The sequence below is a fragment of the Caretta caretta genome, chromosome 10 (assembly GCF_965140235.1).
Source record: "Caretta caretta isolate rCarCar2 chromosome 10, rCarCar1.hap1, whole genome shotgun sequence".
Classification (NCBI taxonomy): domain Eukaryota; kingdom Metazoa; phylum Chordata; order Testudines; family Cheloniidae; genus Caretta; species Caretta caretta.
Window position 1 is genome coordinate 8,447,781 of NC_134215.1, and position 20,988 is coordinate 8,468,768.

A 20,988-nucleotide genomic window follows, 5' to 3' on the forward strand; every position below is an offset into this window, starting at 1 on the left:
ATGAGTGAACCCCACAAGAATGGGCCCAGGGACCCCATGAGGTGGGCACGAGGTGCTTCCCCAGAATAACTTCCCAGGCAGAGGGAGGTGGGCTGAGCAAGGCCATGCCTGACAGGAGCTTAAGGGGAGGGAGGTGTGTGGCAGGGTGCTGCTGCTGCTGCAAACACACCTAATCAGCCCCTGCCACACCAGCCCCAATCAAGGGGGACAGATCGGAGCTGGCTGAAAAGCCTTATGTCTGCTGCCTGGCAACAACTGCCAGCCTGATAGGCAGGAGCTACAAGAGCTGGGAAGGAGCCAGAAGGAGGGAGGCAGCCAGAGAGAGAGAGAGAGAGAGAAGTCAGGCAGGGAGGGAAGCGGAAGCGGAAGCCCTCTAGTTGGTTACTGACCCAGCCTGTGGTAGGCAAGAAACCTGTAAGGATTGCATATAGTAGGACACTGGTGGTGGGAAAATGCTTAAAGAATAAAGGACAGCGGTGTTGCACAGAGCTGAAGTCTCCCTGGATTTATTTGGGAGGGCACCCAGGCCCAGAAGAAGAGGGGCCAGCTGTGCACCCCGTGACAGGCTGCCTCTGCCTCCTCCTGAGTGATCATTCCTGGCTGGGATCCAGCAAGAGAAATGGCGCCTGTCCACTTGTTCAGAGCCACAGCAGTTCCTGGTGGCAAAGAGGCACAACTGCAGACAAATGCCTGCAGCTTTCCCCACACCTTTGTCAACTGCGTAAGATTCAGTCTTCATTGCAGGAATGAGTTCCTGGGATACCAGATTGTGTTGCATAACTGTACAACACTTGGCAGTTTGCAAAATAACAACTGAACATGAATATTCTAAGAGGTGGGCTGGCCACTACAGCATCACCAACACATTGCGCTGAGAACAATTTTAATTATGGTCCCTCATGCAGCCTTGTTATACAAACTTTAATTACACTGTTAAATAGTATTGTTTCCACTAGACCCCTGCCTTATTCAGTCCACAGGTTGGATGCACAAAGGGGCAGAATTAAAGTTGCACAGGCAACCAAAAACCTGCTATTTCCTAGTTCATGACTGCAAACTACAAAAGATCTACATTAAAAGAAAATGTATGTAATATGTAGACACACAACTAGTATACCCATTTTAAGAGACAGTTGTTTTGTAAACAATGAGAATGAATCAAGACCTTTTTCTTTTGATTAAACCCTTTCAAGATTGAGCTGCCCCTCCAAACTTACAGCCCCCCTACACACATCTTCATGGGCCCCAGCCTTACGTAAGCTTATTCTACTTGCTACTCTTATTAACACTCTCAACAAAAACCATGTAACTTGTTAAATAATGAATATGTTCTAACATGACCTGATTTTCAACTCAGAAATCAAGTACGTTTGAAGTAGCATTTACTTTTTAAATGGACAGGCAATATTCAAGTGTTCCTTCTTCAACCTTTTTGCTAATGCACCACAGTCCTGACATCAAGCTTAACTCTTCAGCTATTGTCCAAGTCCTGAGCCTTTGTGTAGGCTGCCACTTGCACCAAAAATTACATTGTGGCACTTTGATATATAGAAATAGCCACAAAATAGTAAGTTGAAACCAGATTTATGTTCACATGTCATTATAGCCATGATCAGAAGGTAAAGAGTTAACCCATTATATTACTTATTACCCTCCCCGCTCTTCTTTTGATCTCTTGTAAACTTTTCCACACACTTTAAAATATAATTCTTCCCTCAAATCCATTGTTCTAGAATTCAAAACCTCTATCCCCCCAGAGGGTTAATCAGAATGCAAAAGCAACAGAAAATTCCAATTACTGCTTGAGAGAGGTACTAAGACTTAATTTGATATTTGATATTTTCAGTACTGATCAAAGAGAGTGCTAACATTAATCTCTAAATTAATTTAAATGAAAACTCTCTCTTCCTCCCCCTGTTAGAGACATTGCTGGAAATCATCTTTTGTCAGTCCTCAGACTCAGGTGTAAGTTATTACGCATTTGCCTTTAGAAATGGAAGTGAAGAGAAAAATCTTTTGTGAAATGGGATAAAACAATGTTAAAGCCAAGAATTCTAAAAGCATTAGACTGCTACCATAAAACCCCCTTTTCATTCTTCATTTCCTTCCAAAATCTTCCTGAAATAACCATGTCCAAGGAAGAAGAAATCATTTTTCTTGAACAGCTGAATTTCAATAATTAGAGATCTACTCTATTAACCTTGTTGGATTAATTTCTCAAATTCCTCAAAGAGCAAGGACAGGGTTCTGCCCCTTTTAACTATCTGACAACTCCTCAATTTTCCATGCACCATTTCTGGGGCTATCTTTGTGGTGCTACCCCAGCCACACAACCTCATGGCGATGCACTATTTAAAAAAAAAAAAAAAGTTTACATCGGAAGATCCCTATTTCATCATAAAATAGTGCTGAAATTGGTATCTTGCCTTCCACAGAAAAAAGGATAGTTAAAATACTGTCCTGAGGAACTTCAACTTCACAAGGAGGTAAGCAGTGGGTGCTCCTTATACAGCTTTTAAAGGTTGTGTATGGCACAAGTAATGCATTGACTAGTGAAAATATTACCTTATCACGTTATTATGCTATTAGTTTTCTCTGTGCTAAATATAATGCAATGCAGAAAACAATAAAAGGCAGAATTTCTTTTGCTGGGCATAGTCTTATCTCTTGTTTATCTGTGTAGAAGCAACGGACATACTTTAATACAGTCTAAGCACAGTATTGTCAAATGAGGCATTAGACTGGCAGGCAAAAGTCAGTACAGGTATCGCTGTAGCCACTGGTCAGGACTTCATAATCCACTTCACAGTGCCTGGGGAACCAGACAACAGATATAGTAAGGAATGCACTGTAAGAGTGCTAAGTTCCTGTGGGAGCCTAAAGACTGGAGGTGTACCCTGTTGACAAAAACAGCATTTTTCAGTGCTCAGATGGCTGTTGCAGCTGAAATCTACACAACTTCTTAGAACCCTGATTAAGTCTGCAATTCCTGCTAGTCTCCATGGAGACCAATGCTGGCTCAGAAAGTCACTAAGGCCTGGTCTACACTTAAAATGTAGGTTGACATAGCTAGGGAAACTCAGGGGTGTGAAAAATCCACACCTCTGAGCACCATAGTTATGCCAACCTAACCTCTGAGGTAGACAGAGCTAGGTCAGCACAAGAATGCTTCCATCAACCCAGCTACTGTGGATTGGGGACATGGTGTTCTTACAGAGACAGATAACCTCATCTGCAGCGACAGAAGGGGTTTATCCGGGCACAGCTATGGCACCACAACTATGCTGCCATAGTGTCTATGGCACAGACATGGCCTAAGTGCTTTAAAATAATTCCTGTTCATTTTGAAGTTAAGCATTTAGCCCATTTTGGCCGATCAGACACTTTTTCCCATGGAAACAGTAGCAGCAGGAACAGCCAAAAGTACGGCTATAAGAATATTTTTACATTGGATTTCATCTGTAATTGCAACACTAAACACTGAAAATGGCACTTTAAAAAAAGCAGTCTTCAGAATTTAGAAGCCAATAAGCCTGTCGTGCCCTCTGAATTTTTAACGTGTTCAAATATCTTTACGAGTAAGATGTTTGTGTATGATTGTGCCATTGTATGCAACAGAACCCTTAATGGGTTAAACTCAGCTCTCCCCATTTTGCAGACAATCTATGTCCTCTGGGCAGTGGCCTACTGAAATTATCTTTTTGGTACTGGTCTCCTACTGTATAACACCATTAGTTGCAATAACAGGTGATGAACAAGACAGTACCCTAAAAGCACCTTCTACATTTTGGGTCTAACAACACTAACAGAAGGTGTATTTAGTTATACTGGATGCCAACAACTTCAGTATTCTGCACCACAGACCTGAAAGATTTCGATTTCCAGAATAATCAGATAAATCAGCAGCAATATGTTAGACACAGTGCCTTTTAAACAGTTTAATAATATTGCTCTTCTCAAACATTAGGATATTTTCAATATAAAAGATATTTACATGGTATCTATAAAATAAGCTTAAAAAAATTCAGGGAAGTAAGTTATTGATATCATTCATTTAGCACTGTAGTTCTGAATCTTGTACACAAGAGACTTGTACAAACCTTTATATACAGATTATTACAGCAATCTGCACTGCTGCCCTGAGGGTAGTTATCTAATCCTGGGCTCACCATAGACCTTAAAATTCTCTCAGATTAAACCTTGTACACCCTGACACAGACAGATATGCTTCTCCAGGCCAACAACAGTGTCCTCAAGCACAATTCTATCCTCTCTACCTCCTCTTTTACCCTCTAAATCTGGCACCACCCTTGACTCAACCCTCTTTTCCTCTCTCATGGCAGTAAATATGCCTATCATCACTGTAGCACCATAGCCTAAAATGCTACCCAAAATGCCTTAACACACACCATTACTGCAGACTTATGTTGTTCTCCCCTCATTCTATTGCAACTCCCTTCTCTGGCGTTTTCCTATATCCCAACTCTCAATGTTTCAGTTAACACTGAACTTCCTGCACATCTTCACAGAGCATTACAACCACTTCAATCAACAAAAGACTAGCAGCATCAAATTAATCAGATACACATTTCCATATTGCCCTCATTTTAAAATTTTGTTTATAAATTTGATTGCCATTACAAAATATAATATTTACAATCAGTGCCGTTGGAACAATTTTTACAGTGGGGTGTTGAAAGCCATTGAACAAAAAACTGTACACCCTGTATATGATGGAAACCACTTGAAGCCAGAGGGTACTACCGCACCCCCCAGTATCCCTAGTTCCAGCACCCCTATTTAAAATATTCTTGGGACTTCTAGAGCCTAAATTAATCTTCCTTACAACAGCTGCGTAAAAGAAGAAATGAGACAGCTATGAATGATCCAGTATTTTAAACCAACTTTCTTCAGTAAGAAATGGTAAATCAATATGCTGATTTCTGAAGTAACCAGTACACAGAACTATTTGTCTTCAAATGTTTCCTTGTCTTCCAGGAAGCAAAATGCAATTTGTTCCATGGGCAGGTAATAGTTTCCACATAGTATATAAGTAGAGAGAGTTGCTGTGGGTTCAGTGGTTTAGAGAATGGTTTTTACAAGGTCAAGAAACTGTTACATGCTTCCATGTTTTATTAATCTGCCTATCCCATTTTACCAAGAGGCACATCAGCATCTCAAGAAATACCTACATGAAAAATAACTTCCATTACAAAACCAAACTTGAGCCAGCTTTGGTTCTGAAATCAGTGAATGTATACACAATTTGACATAACCGAATGTTCTTTTTAAATAAAAGCATAAATATTTGATATTAAAATCGTATGTCATAAAATATGGTGACACACATAATTTATGTAAGATTTCCCAGGGGCATTACCTGTCAATGCGTGAAGGTTTTTATATACCTTTGCAGAGTCCTGTGCAATTGGCAATGTTCTAGCTTTTTTCACACTTTTGGTATAGTACATGAACTATTTTTATATTTTTAATACGTTACATCATGATGAACTATAAAAACATTTTCCTGGTTTCTAATAACATGGATCAATTTTTGATTTTAAAATATTATTTCATTAAAAGTATTCTGCCTGCAAATAATAAGGGGTATGACACCTGGATATTATTGTTTTCTTTATTTTCAAAATAAATAAAGTTATTTTCTGTAAGAAAAGCTTAACAATGAAATATTTTTTGTGCCATTTTTAATATACTGAACTATTCGTTCCTCTAGGAAAATTAGGGTTATGGACTAGTGGTACACAGCCACAGTAAAGGCCATTTATTTTGCTTTATTTTCCCCCTTTAAAATACTTTTCCAGATTTGTAGAGGTTTTCTAATCCTTTCAAGATATTTGGTTGTTGCACAACATAGCAAGTTTCCTAAATAGGTTTGATATGCAAAACACTACTCAATTTGAATGAAATTATGACTATAGTATCTTATTTCCAGTTTAGTTTAATACTTTAAGTACGCTTACTAAACATAAAATTTAATGTAGGAAAAACAAATCCCCCTTGATCTCTAAGAATAAAATTTGCTATATAAAATCCTTAAATTCTATTTAATAAAAATATGTATTTAAATCTATTAGGAAACATTTGTTTATTAAAGACTCTGGGTAAATATGCCATTTTTCATAAATTTCTTCTCACAAAAGACACAAGATTGACCCATCTCATGAAATCTGCTTTTATCTGTTAAATCAGAATTTTACTACTTATGTTTTGCATTTTTAAAGTAAACTGGAATGTTAATACCGAGATAAATCTAGGTATTTACCCAAGTATGTGAAATCTTACTTAGGTAATAAGTGCTTCTAACATTATGTCAAACAGTAAAGATAAATGTGAACATTCTTGTCTTGTTCCTCTTATCAAAGTAAATGGGGGAAAACATGACATTTCTCAACTGAGAAGTCCATGGTACTGTACAGAGTATGTGCTGCCATTGTTCAAATTCTGTATCGAATTCAAATTTGTCTTTCTAGCTTTTATAAGACGTACTTGCTTCATGATAATACTGGAGTTAATTTCCTATTCTATTAGCAAAGATTGTAGTTATAATTTGTGTCCATGTGAATTAGCAAAATGGGTCAATTGGAGTTGCAGCTAGCAAGGGATTTAAAGAGTAACAAGAAGGTGGTCAGGGAAAGTGTGGGACCCTTAATGAATGGGGGAGGCAACCTAGTGACAGATGATGTGGAAAAAGCTGAAGTATTCAATGCTTTTTTGCCTCGGTCTTCACAGACCAGGTCAGCTTCCAAACTGCTGCATTGGACAGCACAGTCTGGGGAGGCGGTAAGCAGCCCTCAGTGGTGAAAGAACAGGTTAAGGACTATTTAGAAAAGCTGGACATGCACAATTCCATGGGTCTGGATCTAATGCATCCGAGGGTTCTGAGGGAGTTGGCTGATGTGATTGCAGAGCCATTGGCCATTATCTTTGAAAAGTCGTGGCAATCAGGGGAGGTCCCGGACGATTGGAAAAAGGCAAATAAATATAGTGCCCATCTTTAAAAAAGGAAAGAAGGAGAATCCGGGGAACTAAAGACCAGCCAGTCTCACCGCCGTCCCTGGGAAAAAAAAAATAATAATCAAGAAATCCATTTTGAACCACTTGGAGGAGAGAAAGGTGATCAGGAACAGTCAACACAGATTCAGCAAGGGCAAGTCATGCCTGACCAACCGGATTGCCGTCTATGATGAGATAACTGGCTCTGTGGATATGAGGAAAGCAGTGGACATGATATATCTTGACTTTAGTTTTTGATATGGGACTTTAGTTTTTGATATGGTCTCCCACAGTATTCTTGCCAGCAAGTTTAAAAGTATGGATTGGATGAATGGACTACAAGTTAGATAGAATGGACTATAAGGTGGCTAGATCGTTGGGCTCAACGGGTAGTGATCAACAGCTCAATGTCTAGTTGGCAGACAGTATCAAGCAGCATGCCCCAGGGGTCAGTCCTGGGGCCAGTTTTGTTCAACAGCCGCATTAAAATCAGTAAGTTTGCGGATGACACTAAGCCGGGGGGGGGGGGGGGGGAGGGGGGAGGAAGAGGTAGATACGCTGGAGGGTAGGGATAGGGTCCAGAATGACCGAGACCAATTGGAGGATTAGGCCAAAAGAAATCTGATGAGGTTCAACGAGGACAAATGCAGAGTCCTGCACTTCGGATGGAAGAATCCCATGCACTGCGACAGGCTGGGGACTGACTGCCTAAGCGGCAATTCTGCAGAAACGGACCTGGGGATTACAGTGAACAAGCTGGATATGAGTCAACAGTGTGTCCCTGTTGCCAAGAAGGCTAACAGCATATTGGGCTGCATTAGTAGAAGCATTGCCAGCAGATTGAGGGAAGTGATTATTTCCCTCTATTTGGCACTGGTGAGGCCACATCTGGAGTATTGCGTCCAGTTTTGGGGCCCCCCCCCCACTACAGAAAGGATGTGGACAAATTGGAGAGAGTCCAGCAGAGGGCAACGAAAATTATTAGGGAGCTGGGGAACATGACTTACGAGGAGAGGCTGAGGGAACTGGGCTTATTTAGTCTGCAGAAGAGAAGAGTGAGGGGGGATTTGATAGCAGCCTTCAACTACCTGAAGGTTTCCAAAGAGGATGGAGCTAGGCTGTTCTCAGTGGTGGCAGATGACAGAACAAGAAGCAATGGTCTCAAGTTGCAGTGGGGGAGGTCTAGGATGGATATTAGGAAAAACTATGTCTCTAGGAGGGTGGTGAAACACTGGAATGGGTTACCTAGGGAGGTGGTGTAATCTCCACGCTTAGAGGTTTTTAAGGTCCAGCTTGACAAACCCCTGGCTGGGATGATTTAGTTGGTGTTGGTCCTGCTTTGAGCAGGGGGTTGGACAGCATGTTAAGGACATGAAATTAGTTATCTTGGAATACCATTTGTAAAATTATTTTTAAGAGTTGTTCATTGATTGTGTTATAGGAAATATTCTCAATTTTAATTATTTTACACTCCTGTAATTCTACCACCAATAAAATTAAGCTGTTAGTTTAAAATCTTGAAATAGGCATATCACGCATATGAGCACAGAAAACCCTAAATCAAAAATGCTAGACATGGATCCAATGTCGGATCCATGCAGAACAAAGGTTTACAATGGATAATTCAACCACGTCGGCTTAATATTTTTACATTTGAAACCACCTCCAGTTACTCCTTTTCAACATTTACATCAATCAGACCAATAGTTTTATTAAACATACAGATAGGGCATTTGCATAAGCCATTATAAGAGAGAAAATGACACACCCTTTGCAAAATCCTCACAGGGTGAGTATTTGACAATGATGAAGGCAGGAAGGCAGCAGGTGGAAATAACTCATGTAACGAATACATGTTGCATGCTGTGTTGTTGTACTTGTGTTGGTCCCAGGATATTAGAGAGACAAGGTGGGTGAGGTAATACCGTTTATTGGACCAACTTCTGTTAGTGAAAGAGACAAGCTTTCACGCTTACACAGAGCTCCTCTTCAGGTCACCTTAAAAAGAGCTCTGTGTAAGCTCTGAAACTTGTCTCTCTCACCAACAGAAGTTGGTCCAATAAAAAGTATTTAACAGCAAATACATAACATTCAAAACATTTTTAACTCATTATTTACATGAAGAAGTTCTCCACAGCTTTATTTCCTTATAATGTCAGCTGACTCAAAACTACAGTCTCATGAGATAATTACATATATTATACATGTTTTTATGCAAGGGTGTTAGCACATTTTGCATGCCTCTACAGCTAATCTCTGCTCCCTAAATCTGCCTCCTTTCTTGAAGCACTTAAATCCTAAAGGATAAGGGCAGTTATAAAGATAATTCTACTTATGAATTTATTTTTCATTTTAAACAAAAAGCTGTGCTCTTCTGATAAATACAGAAAGGCCACTAAGGATCTAGGAGAATTCAATGTTCTTTTCCTCTTCAAAAATCAATAAAAGTTCACTGTGCAAATGGAATATGTCAGAATCAGTGAGGATTGCATCAGTTTTGCTGGTGCACAACATGAAAGTCCTAGATTCTTTTAAAAAAAAAAATCCAGATTTTTCTTACCTTTGCCCAAAAGCAGCTGGTCATGCATTGTACTAGTCTGCTGAAATCTAGATACTGAGGTTCAACACTCAGTGTCAATTAGTCAGGTTGGATCTTACAAGTTAGTTTCTTGGTCTGAATGAAGTAAGGCAAATATAAGGCAAAGGACCTCTTTTTGGGTAGTCCTGCTTCAGGAGAATAGTATGTCATTGTAATGCACACCTCCAATAGAACGACTGTAACTATGGTGCAGGAAAACCTGCAGTAACTTCACAGTCCAATATAACTAGAATCTTAGTAGTAGAGAAGACCACTAAGTCTTGAAAGAGGGCAGCAAACATTTTTTAGGGCAGTGAATGGACCCCCATGGGCTACCTGGCTTCCTTCATCCCTATAATTGGATTCCACGTGCCAGACAACACTCAAATCCGTTTGAACAAAACTTTATGAAAAAGTGAGGCAGTGGAAAACCAGTTTTTTAGAAGCTTTAACCTGAAGTCTCAGTGAATTTGGCATATTTAAGATCGGTTTGTAACCCTGTATTTTCCCCTTTTATGAACATGAGCAGAAAGAAAGTTGCAAGCATGAAAAGTTAAATTATAACAAGGAATGCATCTATGTTGCAGTGAAAACAAACAAACAATGAGAGTTTAAGCTACACTAGTACACTGAGTTTAGAATAGTGCAAAAGGTCGAGTCAATATAAACATTAGCTGGACCTTGCTGTTTAAGGAGCTAGTTACTGGTATATGCCACGCAGACTGAAGCCCAGGGGGAAACAAAACAAAACAAAAAAAACCACCAAACATTGGGTTACAAGGACTAGTGAGGGATTCCAGAAGGATGGCTCACCCAAGTTGTGTCGTTTTGTCTTCGCGTGCTCGTGAATATGTTTCTTTGTAAAACAGCCAAAGAAGACACAATAGAGGCAAGAGTGGAGTCTGTTCAGGTGGGCACCACACATGTGACAAATGCACGACTTTGCCTGAAATACAGAAATGGACAGTAATTATGAACAGGAAAAACCTGTTTACACAGGTCAGCATTCTGTTAGCTTCTTTATAAATGTAACAAATAGATTAGAGTTATCTGGAAGTAGAAATAAACTCCAAATGAGCAGTTAATTGAGTGTCTGAAGTATGTCAGACTGACAGCAGGGATAACTGAAGTTCTGTCTCTACAGACCAAGTGAAACTACAGGCAGTGACAGTACAAACTACTCCACTGCCCCAACACATTTCAAAACTCTGATGTGGAGCAAGTCACTTCTAGGAATAGCTAACATCCATACCTGTTCACAGTTGCTAGCTTCTCTATTGTGTATACCAAAGATGGTGTCAATTGCAAGATGTTTTTGACATCTTGCATTTGGAGATGGTACATCACCAACTGACTTCATATAGGCCAACCAGCCACGTAAGTCTTTTGGTCACTAACTAATCTGGGTTGGGTTTGAAGCAAGCTTTTGGAGGATTAAAAAGACTCCATTTCCCTGCGCCATCCAGTCCAGCAAGATATTTAATGACAATTGATCTGGGTCATTTGAAGCGAAGAAGCACACAAATTTAACATGATAGTTTGCTCTCCTATTGCTACGGTACATTTTAACTAACAACCCTGGGAAAGAAGTGCTCAGAAATTGGAAGGTAGATTTTTAAGTCCTGATCTGATCAGAACTCTTATTTAAAATCGATATTTTTTATTCCATTAAGTGCCCAACTCAGATATGTCAATAAATCCCTTGAGAGACTATTATTCCTAGCTGGATGCAAACAAATACAAATAATTTAGGGATCACAAGGCCAAGAAAGCACAACAAACTATTTAGCAGTAAATATTTTAAGTTTCATGTTCTACCCTTGGTTACACACTGGTAGCCAAAATTATTCAAGCTTAAATCATTCCTTCGTATCAGAATGATGGGGACAACAATTCTAGCAACAAATGAGTAAATTAATCTAGAAACCAAGAGAATGGTGTTGAAATTCAGATACCCACTTCAATACGGTGGTTTAACTATTCTGTAACAGCTCAAAGCTACAAAATCCACTTCAAGATAATAGAAGCGCCACTACAGTCAATGACTGTGGAGACAGCACTTTTTTATGCTGGAATCCAACGATAAATTTTCCAGATGTTAACTGATCAAATACAAAACTCAAGGCTAATTTTTTAAAGGCAATAATCCACTAATCTATACAGTATGTATGATCCCCAACAAATCCCAAACAGTCCACCATTAACAGTATTTGCCCAGGCTGCCATAATTGCTGCCACAACACTCGGTGTAAAAATCAGCCAAGTAGTTTACCATCTAAGGCACTGTGACTTATTTTTAGCTCTTTCAAAAGTGGTCTTAAATCTTGAATCACACATATTGTGAGTTCAAAGTTCCCAAAAGTCCTGTTAGATTAAAGTAGATCAGTTAAATCTAACAGCGCACACATACAATAAAACATTTTAAATTAGGACAAAAACCTACCACCACCACCATTTATATGTAAAAAAAAAAAAAAAAAAAATGCTGCAAATCTGTCAAACTGATATTTAAACAGTGCTCTTTGGCTGCAAAAGCTAAATATGATCGACCTATCCGTTAGAGATTGTTGCTATGACAACAGCTCAGACTCAGACTAGCAACTGGCTATTTTACTTCTTAGCAAATTGTAGATGAGAAGTCTTTTAGCATTAAATGTATTGTAAATACAAGACAGAATGAGTGTGCAGAAACTGCTGAGCATCTTACAGTTTTACTGCCTTTTAACCCATCCCATCATAAATACTCTTCAATTAAGTCATTTTAATTCAGTCAAAATTAAGCAGAACAATGAAACAGTAAATTAATCTAGTATAATTATGGAGGTAATTCACAATCTTTTTTAAAAAAATACTACAACCTATGTTAGCGTCTCAAGAGTTAGAAAGTCTTCAACATGGCTGGGCACTATTCATGTACATTATTGGTACAGAAGACAGTGGTGACTAAAAGTAAGTCCTTACTGTTAAAATATTCTTCTGCCCAGTCTCCAAAAAAGACCTACTCCACAAGGCATAGTAAGCTATGAATGCAGAGCATGGCACACATAAGGAAACTGGTAATCACAAGTTTCAGAGTAGCAGCCGTGTTAGTCTGTATCCGCAAAAAGAAAAGGAGTTCTTGTGGCACCTTAGAGACTAACAAATTTATTTGAGCATAAGCTTTTGTGAGCTACATCGGATGCATGCAGAGGAAAATAGAGTGGGGAAATAAACATGGGGAAATAGTTTTACTTTGTACACAAGGCACTTTATAAATCCTTCATTAGCCCAGGATAAATAAGCCAATTTCTCTATGGCTGCTATTTTCTACACTCGGTATTGCAACACACTCAACAGGAGTTAAAGGAAAATGGCAGGCATGACAAATGAATTGGGTTGTTGACACACACTGGTGTCTTCAACTGTTGGAAGTTTGTTATTAATTTACCACCTAAAGGATAGCAAATCATCAAAACACTGGTGCAGAAAGTTAATGTAGCAGCCTGACAGTGTCCTGAATTGACAGTCTTCCTTTGCATGCCAGTTTCTATTCCAAAATCTCTTTCTGGAGTAGCATGGGCTTCAACTGCAGTGAGAGCAGCATGTTGGGTACATGGTGAATTGGTATAGAAAGCAGTTTGTGTCATTTATCAGCGGCCCCTAAGCAATATAGAAGATTTGAACAGCAAAGTTCTGTCCATGTCCATGTGGACAGTGGCTATAATATAAAAGACAGACCACAATAAAGTTGTGCTGTTGTAAATCAGTCCTCTATATTGCCAGCTATTTGAGAAGTAGGTAAAAAACTCAATTTTCACTGAGCTGAAAGTCAGAATAAATAATATCCTTTATTTAAAAGTTTTCAGAGACAGAGATTTAAGGAATTTTGCCCTTATTTCCATGCTAAACAATAAATTGAAGCATATTCGGAAGTCAAGCTGTTTTGAGACCTGGGTTTGGAAATCACCCAAAGACTTTAGATCTCCTGTGGCCAGTGACCAATATTTCAACAGATTCATTAAATGAGAGGAAATAGATAATACAATCAAGAAGAATGGGGGCAGCTTGAGGGGTAAATGATCTCAAGCTAGACTTTTCAATACAAGTACATGGCGTAATATTTAAAGTCATTCCAAGAGTCACGGATGTGCTGGTAATATTTTAGCAAGGTCTGCCCAAAATTCTTTTGTCTTGCGATAATTCTCCATCAGTGATGTGTGCCATAGAAGACAGGGAAGAACCAGAAATCTACACTTGTTTCTCCCATTTTAAACACATTCCCAAAACCACCCAAACTAAACACCCCCCATATACACAAACACAGAATAAAAGGTGTGAGGGGATAAGAAGGGAATAGCACTTGCTTTTTTTAAATGTATGTCAAAAGCACCTAGTGCCTTTGGATGGGTGCTTTACTTCTCCAAAGAATAAAAAAAGTTATGCACACTTCTTATACCTAAGCCCAGCAGATAAAAGTACTCGTTACAAGGTGGTATTCAGTAGTTTCCAAAGAGGGGTGAACTACAGAGACAAGGAGGAGCCACATTCATTTTGGTAGCAGAATTTTGACATGGGGTTCTTCTGAGCACCCAACAAGTATTACAGTAATTATTAGGCACGAGAAAGGTGTAACTCCATAATAAAGAAGGGAAACTTTATCAATATACATTTATCAAGAAGCTAAATGGCGCCTGGCAGTAGATTTTTTTAAAAAAAAATACCAAACCAGCAAACACCATCATAATACCAGGAGGGAGAGTACGTTTAAGTTAAAAGTTCCTTTGCTCTAACATCAGAATTACTGCTACTAAGGGCTTGGCTACACTTGTGAGTTACAGCGTAATAAAGGAGCCCCGGGCACACTAGCTCACTACCTCTCCACACTGGCAAGGCACGTAGAGTGCTCTGACTCTGCGGCTACAGCACTGCTGGTACTCCACCTTGGTGAATGGAATAACATTTGCTGCGCCCCCGCTGGAGTGCCGCAATGCCAGTGTGGACAAGGTGTTGCATTACTGCGCTCTGATCAGCCTCCGGAAACGTCCCATAATCCCCTTAAGTCAAGTGGCCTCTCTGGTCATTGTTTTTGAATCACTGTAGGAATGTGGATATGCCCTTTGAAAGCTCCGTTTCTGACAGCCAGCATGCTTATCTGCTCCGAGACAAAGCAACCATTAGTGGGTGTGAGAGTGTGTGTGTGTGACAGAGAGAGAGGGGGGGGGGAGCGGGGGGGAGAAGGGGGGTCTGCTGCTGTCTGAACTTACAAGATAGCAGGCTGACATGTCTCAACCCCCAAAAACCCACTCTCTCCCCCCGCACATACACTCAACACACTCCCTGTCACACTCCACCCTACCCCACCCCATTTGAAAAGCACATTGCAGTTACTTGCATGCTGGGATAGCTGCCCATAATGCACCGCACCCAATGCCACAAATGTGGCCACACCAGTGCACTTGAAGCTGTCAGTGTTGACAGACTGCAGCGCTTTCCCTACTGCACTCTACGAAGGCTGTTTAATTCAAAGCACTCTACATCTGCAAGTAGTTTGCATTTCTCTAGCACCTTCCATCTGAAAATTTCCAAGGGCTCTACTAACAAGCAAATTCAGCCTCAACACCTTCTGAGGTGGGTAAATGTTCCCAATCCTTTCTAGCCCTAGCCCCACACCCTTGCCAATTTTCCAGATTCAAGGCATGAGTTACAGAGAGGTTAAGCATCTTGCCCCAGGTTGCAGAGGAAATCTGTGGCAGAGCCAGGAATAGAGAACTCAGGTTTCCTGAATCCCCAGTCCTGCCACTCATGTGTAAACAGAAATGAAGAGCACTGTATACCCAAGATTTTGTTTTTTTAATTGTCAAGCTATCTGGAAAACAGATTCAATCTGAGAAAATACACCTAGTATCTGAATCAAATAGAAAGACTCCCAAATTGATTTCAGTGAACCCTAGGTCAGGACCCTTGTGGGAGAAATTAAATGCTTCCTCAGCAGATAGTAAGACCTCAACTGATCATAAGAGTCACATTTACTTTAGTATATATATTTTAAATAAAATGCTCTAGGTTCATCTATACTGTTTATTATTTATAATTCTTTCACTAACCTTCAACATGTAGATTGTAGTATCTGTAAGCACTTTTTAAATTCTTTTGTAATTTCTTTAGTCATTCATATTACAATCAATATCCTTGTGTTTTGTACAAGGACAGTACACAAGATGCAGCGGGAGGCATGTGAAGCTGGATCCTTTTCCCTGTGCCTCTTTCTCAAATGACAAATACATAAATAGTCACAAAAGACTATGGTACAACAGATCATTGGCCCTTTCTACACACTTGAGATGCAGGCCGAAAAGCAATCCTAATGGTGACTTTTCTTTTGCGTTAAAGCCTTGGGGCAGGAGAAAGTCAATATTAAACCAAGGCAGGCAAGATTTATTACCCTGGAGGTGACAGGAGTATGCTGAAAATAATGAACTCAGGTCAAATCTGCCTTGTGATGTTTCTGGCCATCTTAGCAATCACCACTTTGCCTGCATTTATCACAAGACTCTTTGCATTGCTTCTTTAAAAGAGATAAACCAGAAGCCCTTTCTTTTCTTTGCCATTAACCCGTAGATTATATTTTATAGGTGGATTACATATAGCCAGGAACTGAAGAAAGATTTGAAACCTAACAATTGGCTTTTCACTTCTGAAAAGCAGAAGTAATTTTCTAACAAGGAACTGATTCTATAACTATTTTGTGATCTGACATCTCACCACTTCTAGTAAAATAAGGATGATTCAGAGCAGGTCCCGGAGACAACATGTTTTTCATGCCTCAACATTTTTTTTTCTAAACTCGATTAAAAAAAAAATTGTTCACTCACTTCCTGGGAAGAAGTTAATCACCACTATCCCTCTTCATAAGAGAAACTAATGTATATGTTTGGGGAAGACTTTTCCCCTATATGTAATGTCTAATTTTTTTATCCAGTCCTACTAGGGTTGTATATGCACTGCATGCCCGTAACAGCGTATTTCATGTGCATTTAGAAAACACACAGGAAGTCTGACTCCAAAATAACAAGATGATTCAATGAAATATAGTTACCTCCAAAATTGTCTTATTCAACAGATTTATTCAGATTTTTTTTTTTTTGCTGTAATAATGGATTAGTTATAGGTAGCAAAGGAGTTTAGCCATTTCAGTTCCACTACAAGGCAAATCTAAAACTGAATAATTTGTTCTGTACTGGTAGGTTTGTTCCCACTACTGTAACACCAGAGACAAAATACATCACGTGTATAATACACTGTCAACTTTCTGCTTATGAGGGCAGGATGGGGGCAGATGGAAAGTGCTCTTAGAACTTTCCTGTAAAGAGAACATCTGGCTCCAATCAGTTGTGCACAAGTTAGAACACCGAAATGCTGTTAAGTTTATAGTTAAAAATGAAACAGCCTACCTTGTTAAGTCACATCATATTTCTCAATTTAAGCATGAATTAAAATATACCATTTCAGCCACCAACACAGCATAGTTTGCTCTCCTGTTCCAATTTCTGGGGTCAGTGAAACAGAATATTCTGTCTACAATGAAAAGCGAAAAAAGGGAAACAAAGTGTTGCTCATCATGCTGTGAAAGAGGCTCAAGTACAATGTTCTCAGGCAACTCCTTGTCTTCACCTTACAGAGACCGTCAAAACTTCTTCCTCCAGTACACCCTCAACCTACAGAGAACGCATCTCGGCTGGGGTAGGTTGCGCCTGCCATTATAAGAGAGACAGAATTCCAATTCCTCCTGTAGAATAATACCTGAGTGAAACTTAACTATTGGAACTATTGGAGGGAGGGAGAGAGAGAGAGAGAGAGAGAGAGAGAGAGACAGACAGACAGACAGACAGACAGACAGACACTGACCGACCAAGCCAAGGGAGACCACAAGGAAGACAAAATTCATAATGCTGGATGCTACTGCTGGAACATCTTGGCGAAAAATGCCCTTAGTTCTAAAGAAAGATCTTGGGTTAGGCTACAGAACTGGGAAACATGAGAATGGCCTTCCATTATCAGTTCAAATAATAAGTCTGGCTTACTATTACAGATCTTGGGCAAGTTATTTGAGCTCTGTGACTCAATTGCCTCACCTGTAAAATGCCAGAATTCATTAGCGTTTGTGAGATGTTCTAATACCATGGTGATGTGTGCTACAGAAATACTCACAAATTAATAAAAATCAGGAAAGTGTTTTCTGTACCTGCAGTTGGTTTGTTATAATGGTAGCATTCACAGCTGGTTTTCCTTGCTCACCCGCCATCCACAAAGGCAGTTTGGTTGAATAAATCGGTTTGGTCCAGGCTCACTCCCTTTCTCCCACCCACAGCTAGAGATCTGCTGTTGACACAGAAATAAGAGCTGTCTTGAAACGATAGAGAATGGATTCCGAGTACTGAGGCTCATTCATATAAAATGTATCACAAAACTTAAGATGAAAGTTAAACACCCAGGTCAGGTGAATCCTTGTGTCTTTGGACAAAGAAGTTTTAGCTAGGTCATTCAGACAATGGTAAATGTAGATGTTTTCTCTCTCTCTTTGAAAGGTAAACTGTTCATGGGTAATGGCCAAAGACTGAAAAGGCACTGCCACTAATTGGTGGTGTTGACCCTGGATTGAAGATCCGGAAAACTCAGTGGTGGCAAGACGTAGAACATGCAGATAAACCTCTGTTAGATCTATGGAACACATGTAGTATAGAGGGGCTATTTCTTAACATGACAGTGTAAGAAAGACTGAGAATCCATCTGTTAAACTGTCTTCCATAAGGATCAGTTGAGAGCAGATAAGATTAGATCCAGTCTGGTTCTTCAATTCTAAAGGGCCACCAACACCTTTTGAACAAACACCTCTGTTTTGCCGGAGACCATGACGAATCTGGACTAGTTACTCTGGAAACCTTCACGCAAAGAAGAATTCTCCCTATGTCCAGCAAATTCTGAATGGATCGATGATCTGCTTGCTTTTCTTCACCAGACTGAGCAGGAGAATAAGAGGAAGTGAAGTGGGCTACTGGCAATTATAACCTACCTGAATGAGCCTATTGGTTGGTTGTGGTGACAGCCCAAGAGAAAGTATTTCAGCCCCTCTGAGTTGGCAAGGATTCATTGTCTATTGCTTTTATAAGGAGATTCTGGGACATCTTCACTGAATGGTAGCTGATCTAATTTCTAAATACTACCACGTAACAAACGGACAGATTGGCCTGGTTTGGAAGAAGGTAGATTATAAGATCTGGTCTACATCTAAAATTTAGCTTGACCTAGATACACTGCTCAAACGTGTAAAAAACTTCACACCCTGTGCAAAGCAGTTCAGTTGACACACAACTAGGTCAGTGGAAGAATTGTTCCGTCAACCTAGCTATTGCCTCTCAAGGGGGTGGATTTACTACAGTGACGTAAAACCCCCTTCCATCCCTGTAGTAAGTGCCTACACTACAGTGGCATAGCTTCAGCTGTGCTGCTGTTATAGTGTAGGCAACACCTCAAGTAGTCTGAGCCCAACAAAAAGAGGCTGCAACAAGGTTCCTCTTAAAAGTTTTCATGTAAAAAGCTCCACTGTCCACATGTTAGGGTATTACGAAGAAGGAACCTAGTCCTAAATTGGTACTATCACATGCAATGTCACATAATAGGGCTGTTTTGATAGATTTCATATGCTGTTTGGAATTTTCCAAAGTATTTCTTTAAAAGGATGACAGAGTTAAGAGAACACGCTCCTTGTTGTGATCAAACATGCCACAGCTTCTTTGAGGCCAATGAAGGAAATTTCAATGCCTCATTTCACAGAGCTGTCAATCTTTTTTGTCTACGAAGATCTTTGTGTGCTCTGGTCCAGCCTACATGAGTCACTAGGATCTTCCAGGAATCATTATTTTGCTTGCTTAGAGTCAGGAAGAAGAATCAGTCCTAACGACACAGGGAAATTGTTACTTTTGTCCTGATACATGTGGTACAGTGTTAGAAACATTCTATTAATGGAGCTTTCCCATTCCACATGGGACATTCCAGGTTCACCATTTCCCCCCCCCAAAGATTACTGGAATACGGATATGCCTCTCTTTTTTCCCCATTTTAAAGTGGTCATATTTAATTCAGCAAAACAAGGCCCCCAGTAATCCTCTACGCACAAAAAAATCCATTCCTCCACAATGAATATCAATTTGATCATCCAGTTCATCCCCATGAATCAGCCTCTCGTAACCACCTGAGTCAGAGTTCCTAGATTTGCGGGTAAAGGTGAAAAAGGATCAATTTATGAATTTGCCAGGGTTCCAATTAGATTTCAAAGCAGAAATCTAACAAACTATGTCTGCCAATATATTAAAAACCAATAGGCTAACCCAGTGGTCCCCAAACTTTTTCAATCGCACCCTCACCTACCCAGTCTGAACCTCTCCCCCCTGCGAGCTGGAGCAGGGTGGTGGAGGGGTGAGTGGGAGCCATGCTCAGGTTGTGTGGGGTTGAATGGGGCAGAGTTGGGGAGGAGCAGCCGCACTCAGGGCAGGAGAGGTGAGCTGCCGGTACCTCTCTTGCCGGAGCCATCCCTGAGTGCTCCTACAGGATCCAGCAACAGCTGCTACTATTCCTGCTCCCAATAGTAGAGGCTGGTTACTGATACTGGGTGACTGGAACTGGAACCAGAGCTGGAGCGGAACTGGGGGCAGAGCAGGGCTGGGTGGTGCTTCCTTCCTGCCCCGCCAGTGGCTGGCCCACCAGGCCCCACCCAGATGTTCCTCTGCACCCCCCTAATGGGGCACGCCCCACAGTTTGGGGACCATTCGTATAACCCCTTTTACTGAGTTGAGGGAGCTTTAGCAGACAAGTTTAATGCTGGATTCTTTTCAGGTCAACTTTTAACTTGAACAGTATTTCTTAAATCAGGAAATTTCCTCATTCTTAACCAACCAGCAATTTATTAATTCACCCAGAAGCACATTAGTATACAATTAACAGTTCACCACAACTATAGACATAACCAATTGTGTACACTACCCACACAATACAGTCCTGCAAGCAATTATCACAGACTAGAGTGGAGGTTCCATAGTTATATCAAAGAACAATGCCAATTAGCAAGATTTTTTATGACATTTTCTTATGATCAACGATTCTCAATTCTTTAGTACTTAACACATTTATCACGCTTCTAAGGCTGCACTGGCCTTTACGGTACTTTGAAGAATGTAATTACTTCTAAACTTGTCACTTTTGGACCAATCTAGCCAAAGAGAATATTAAAAGCAATTGCTTAAAACAATTCTGTTCAACCTCCCGTAGGCCAATTCGCTTGGATTTATGAAGGATTTAAAAATCTAAAATATGCTTACTTGAGGTCTCAGAGAGTGTAGATGCAACAAAATAACCTACAGTTA

The 20,988-nt window shown here is 40.1% G+C and overlaps 1 protein-coding gene across 3 annotated transcripts in view; it reads right to left on the minus strand.

Annotated features, from left to right (window-relative positions):
- Nucleotides 1-20,988, minus strand: part of USP22 (ubiquitin specific peptidase 22) — a 188,753-nt gene that overhangs the window by 101,189 nt on the left and 66,576 nt on the right. For all 3 annotated transcript variants that reach the window (XM_048866743.2, XM_048866741.2, XM_048866744.2), the window contains exon 2: nucleotides 10,406-10,538. In XM_048866743.2, the coding sequence (XP_048722700.1) occupies nucleotides 10,406-10,538 (133 nt within the window). The remainder of the gene's footprint in view (nucleotides 1-10,405; nucleotides 10,539-20,988) is intronic.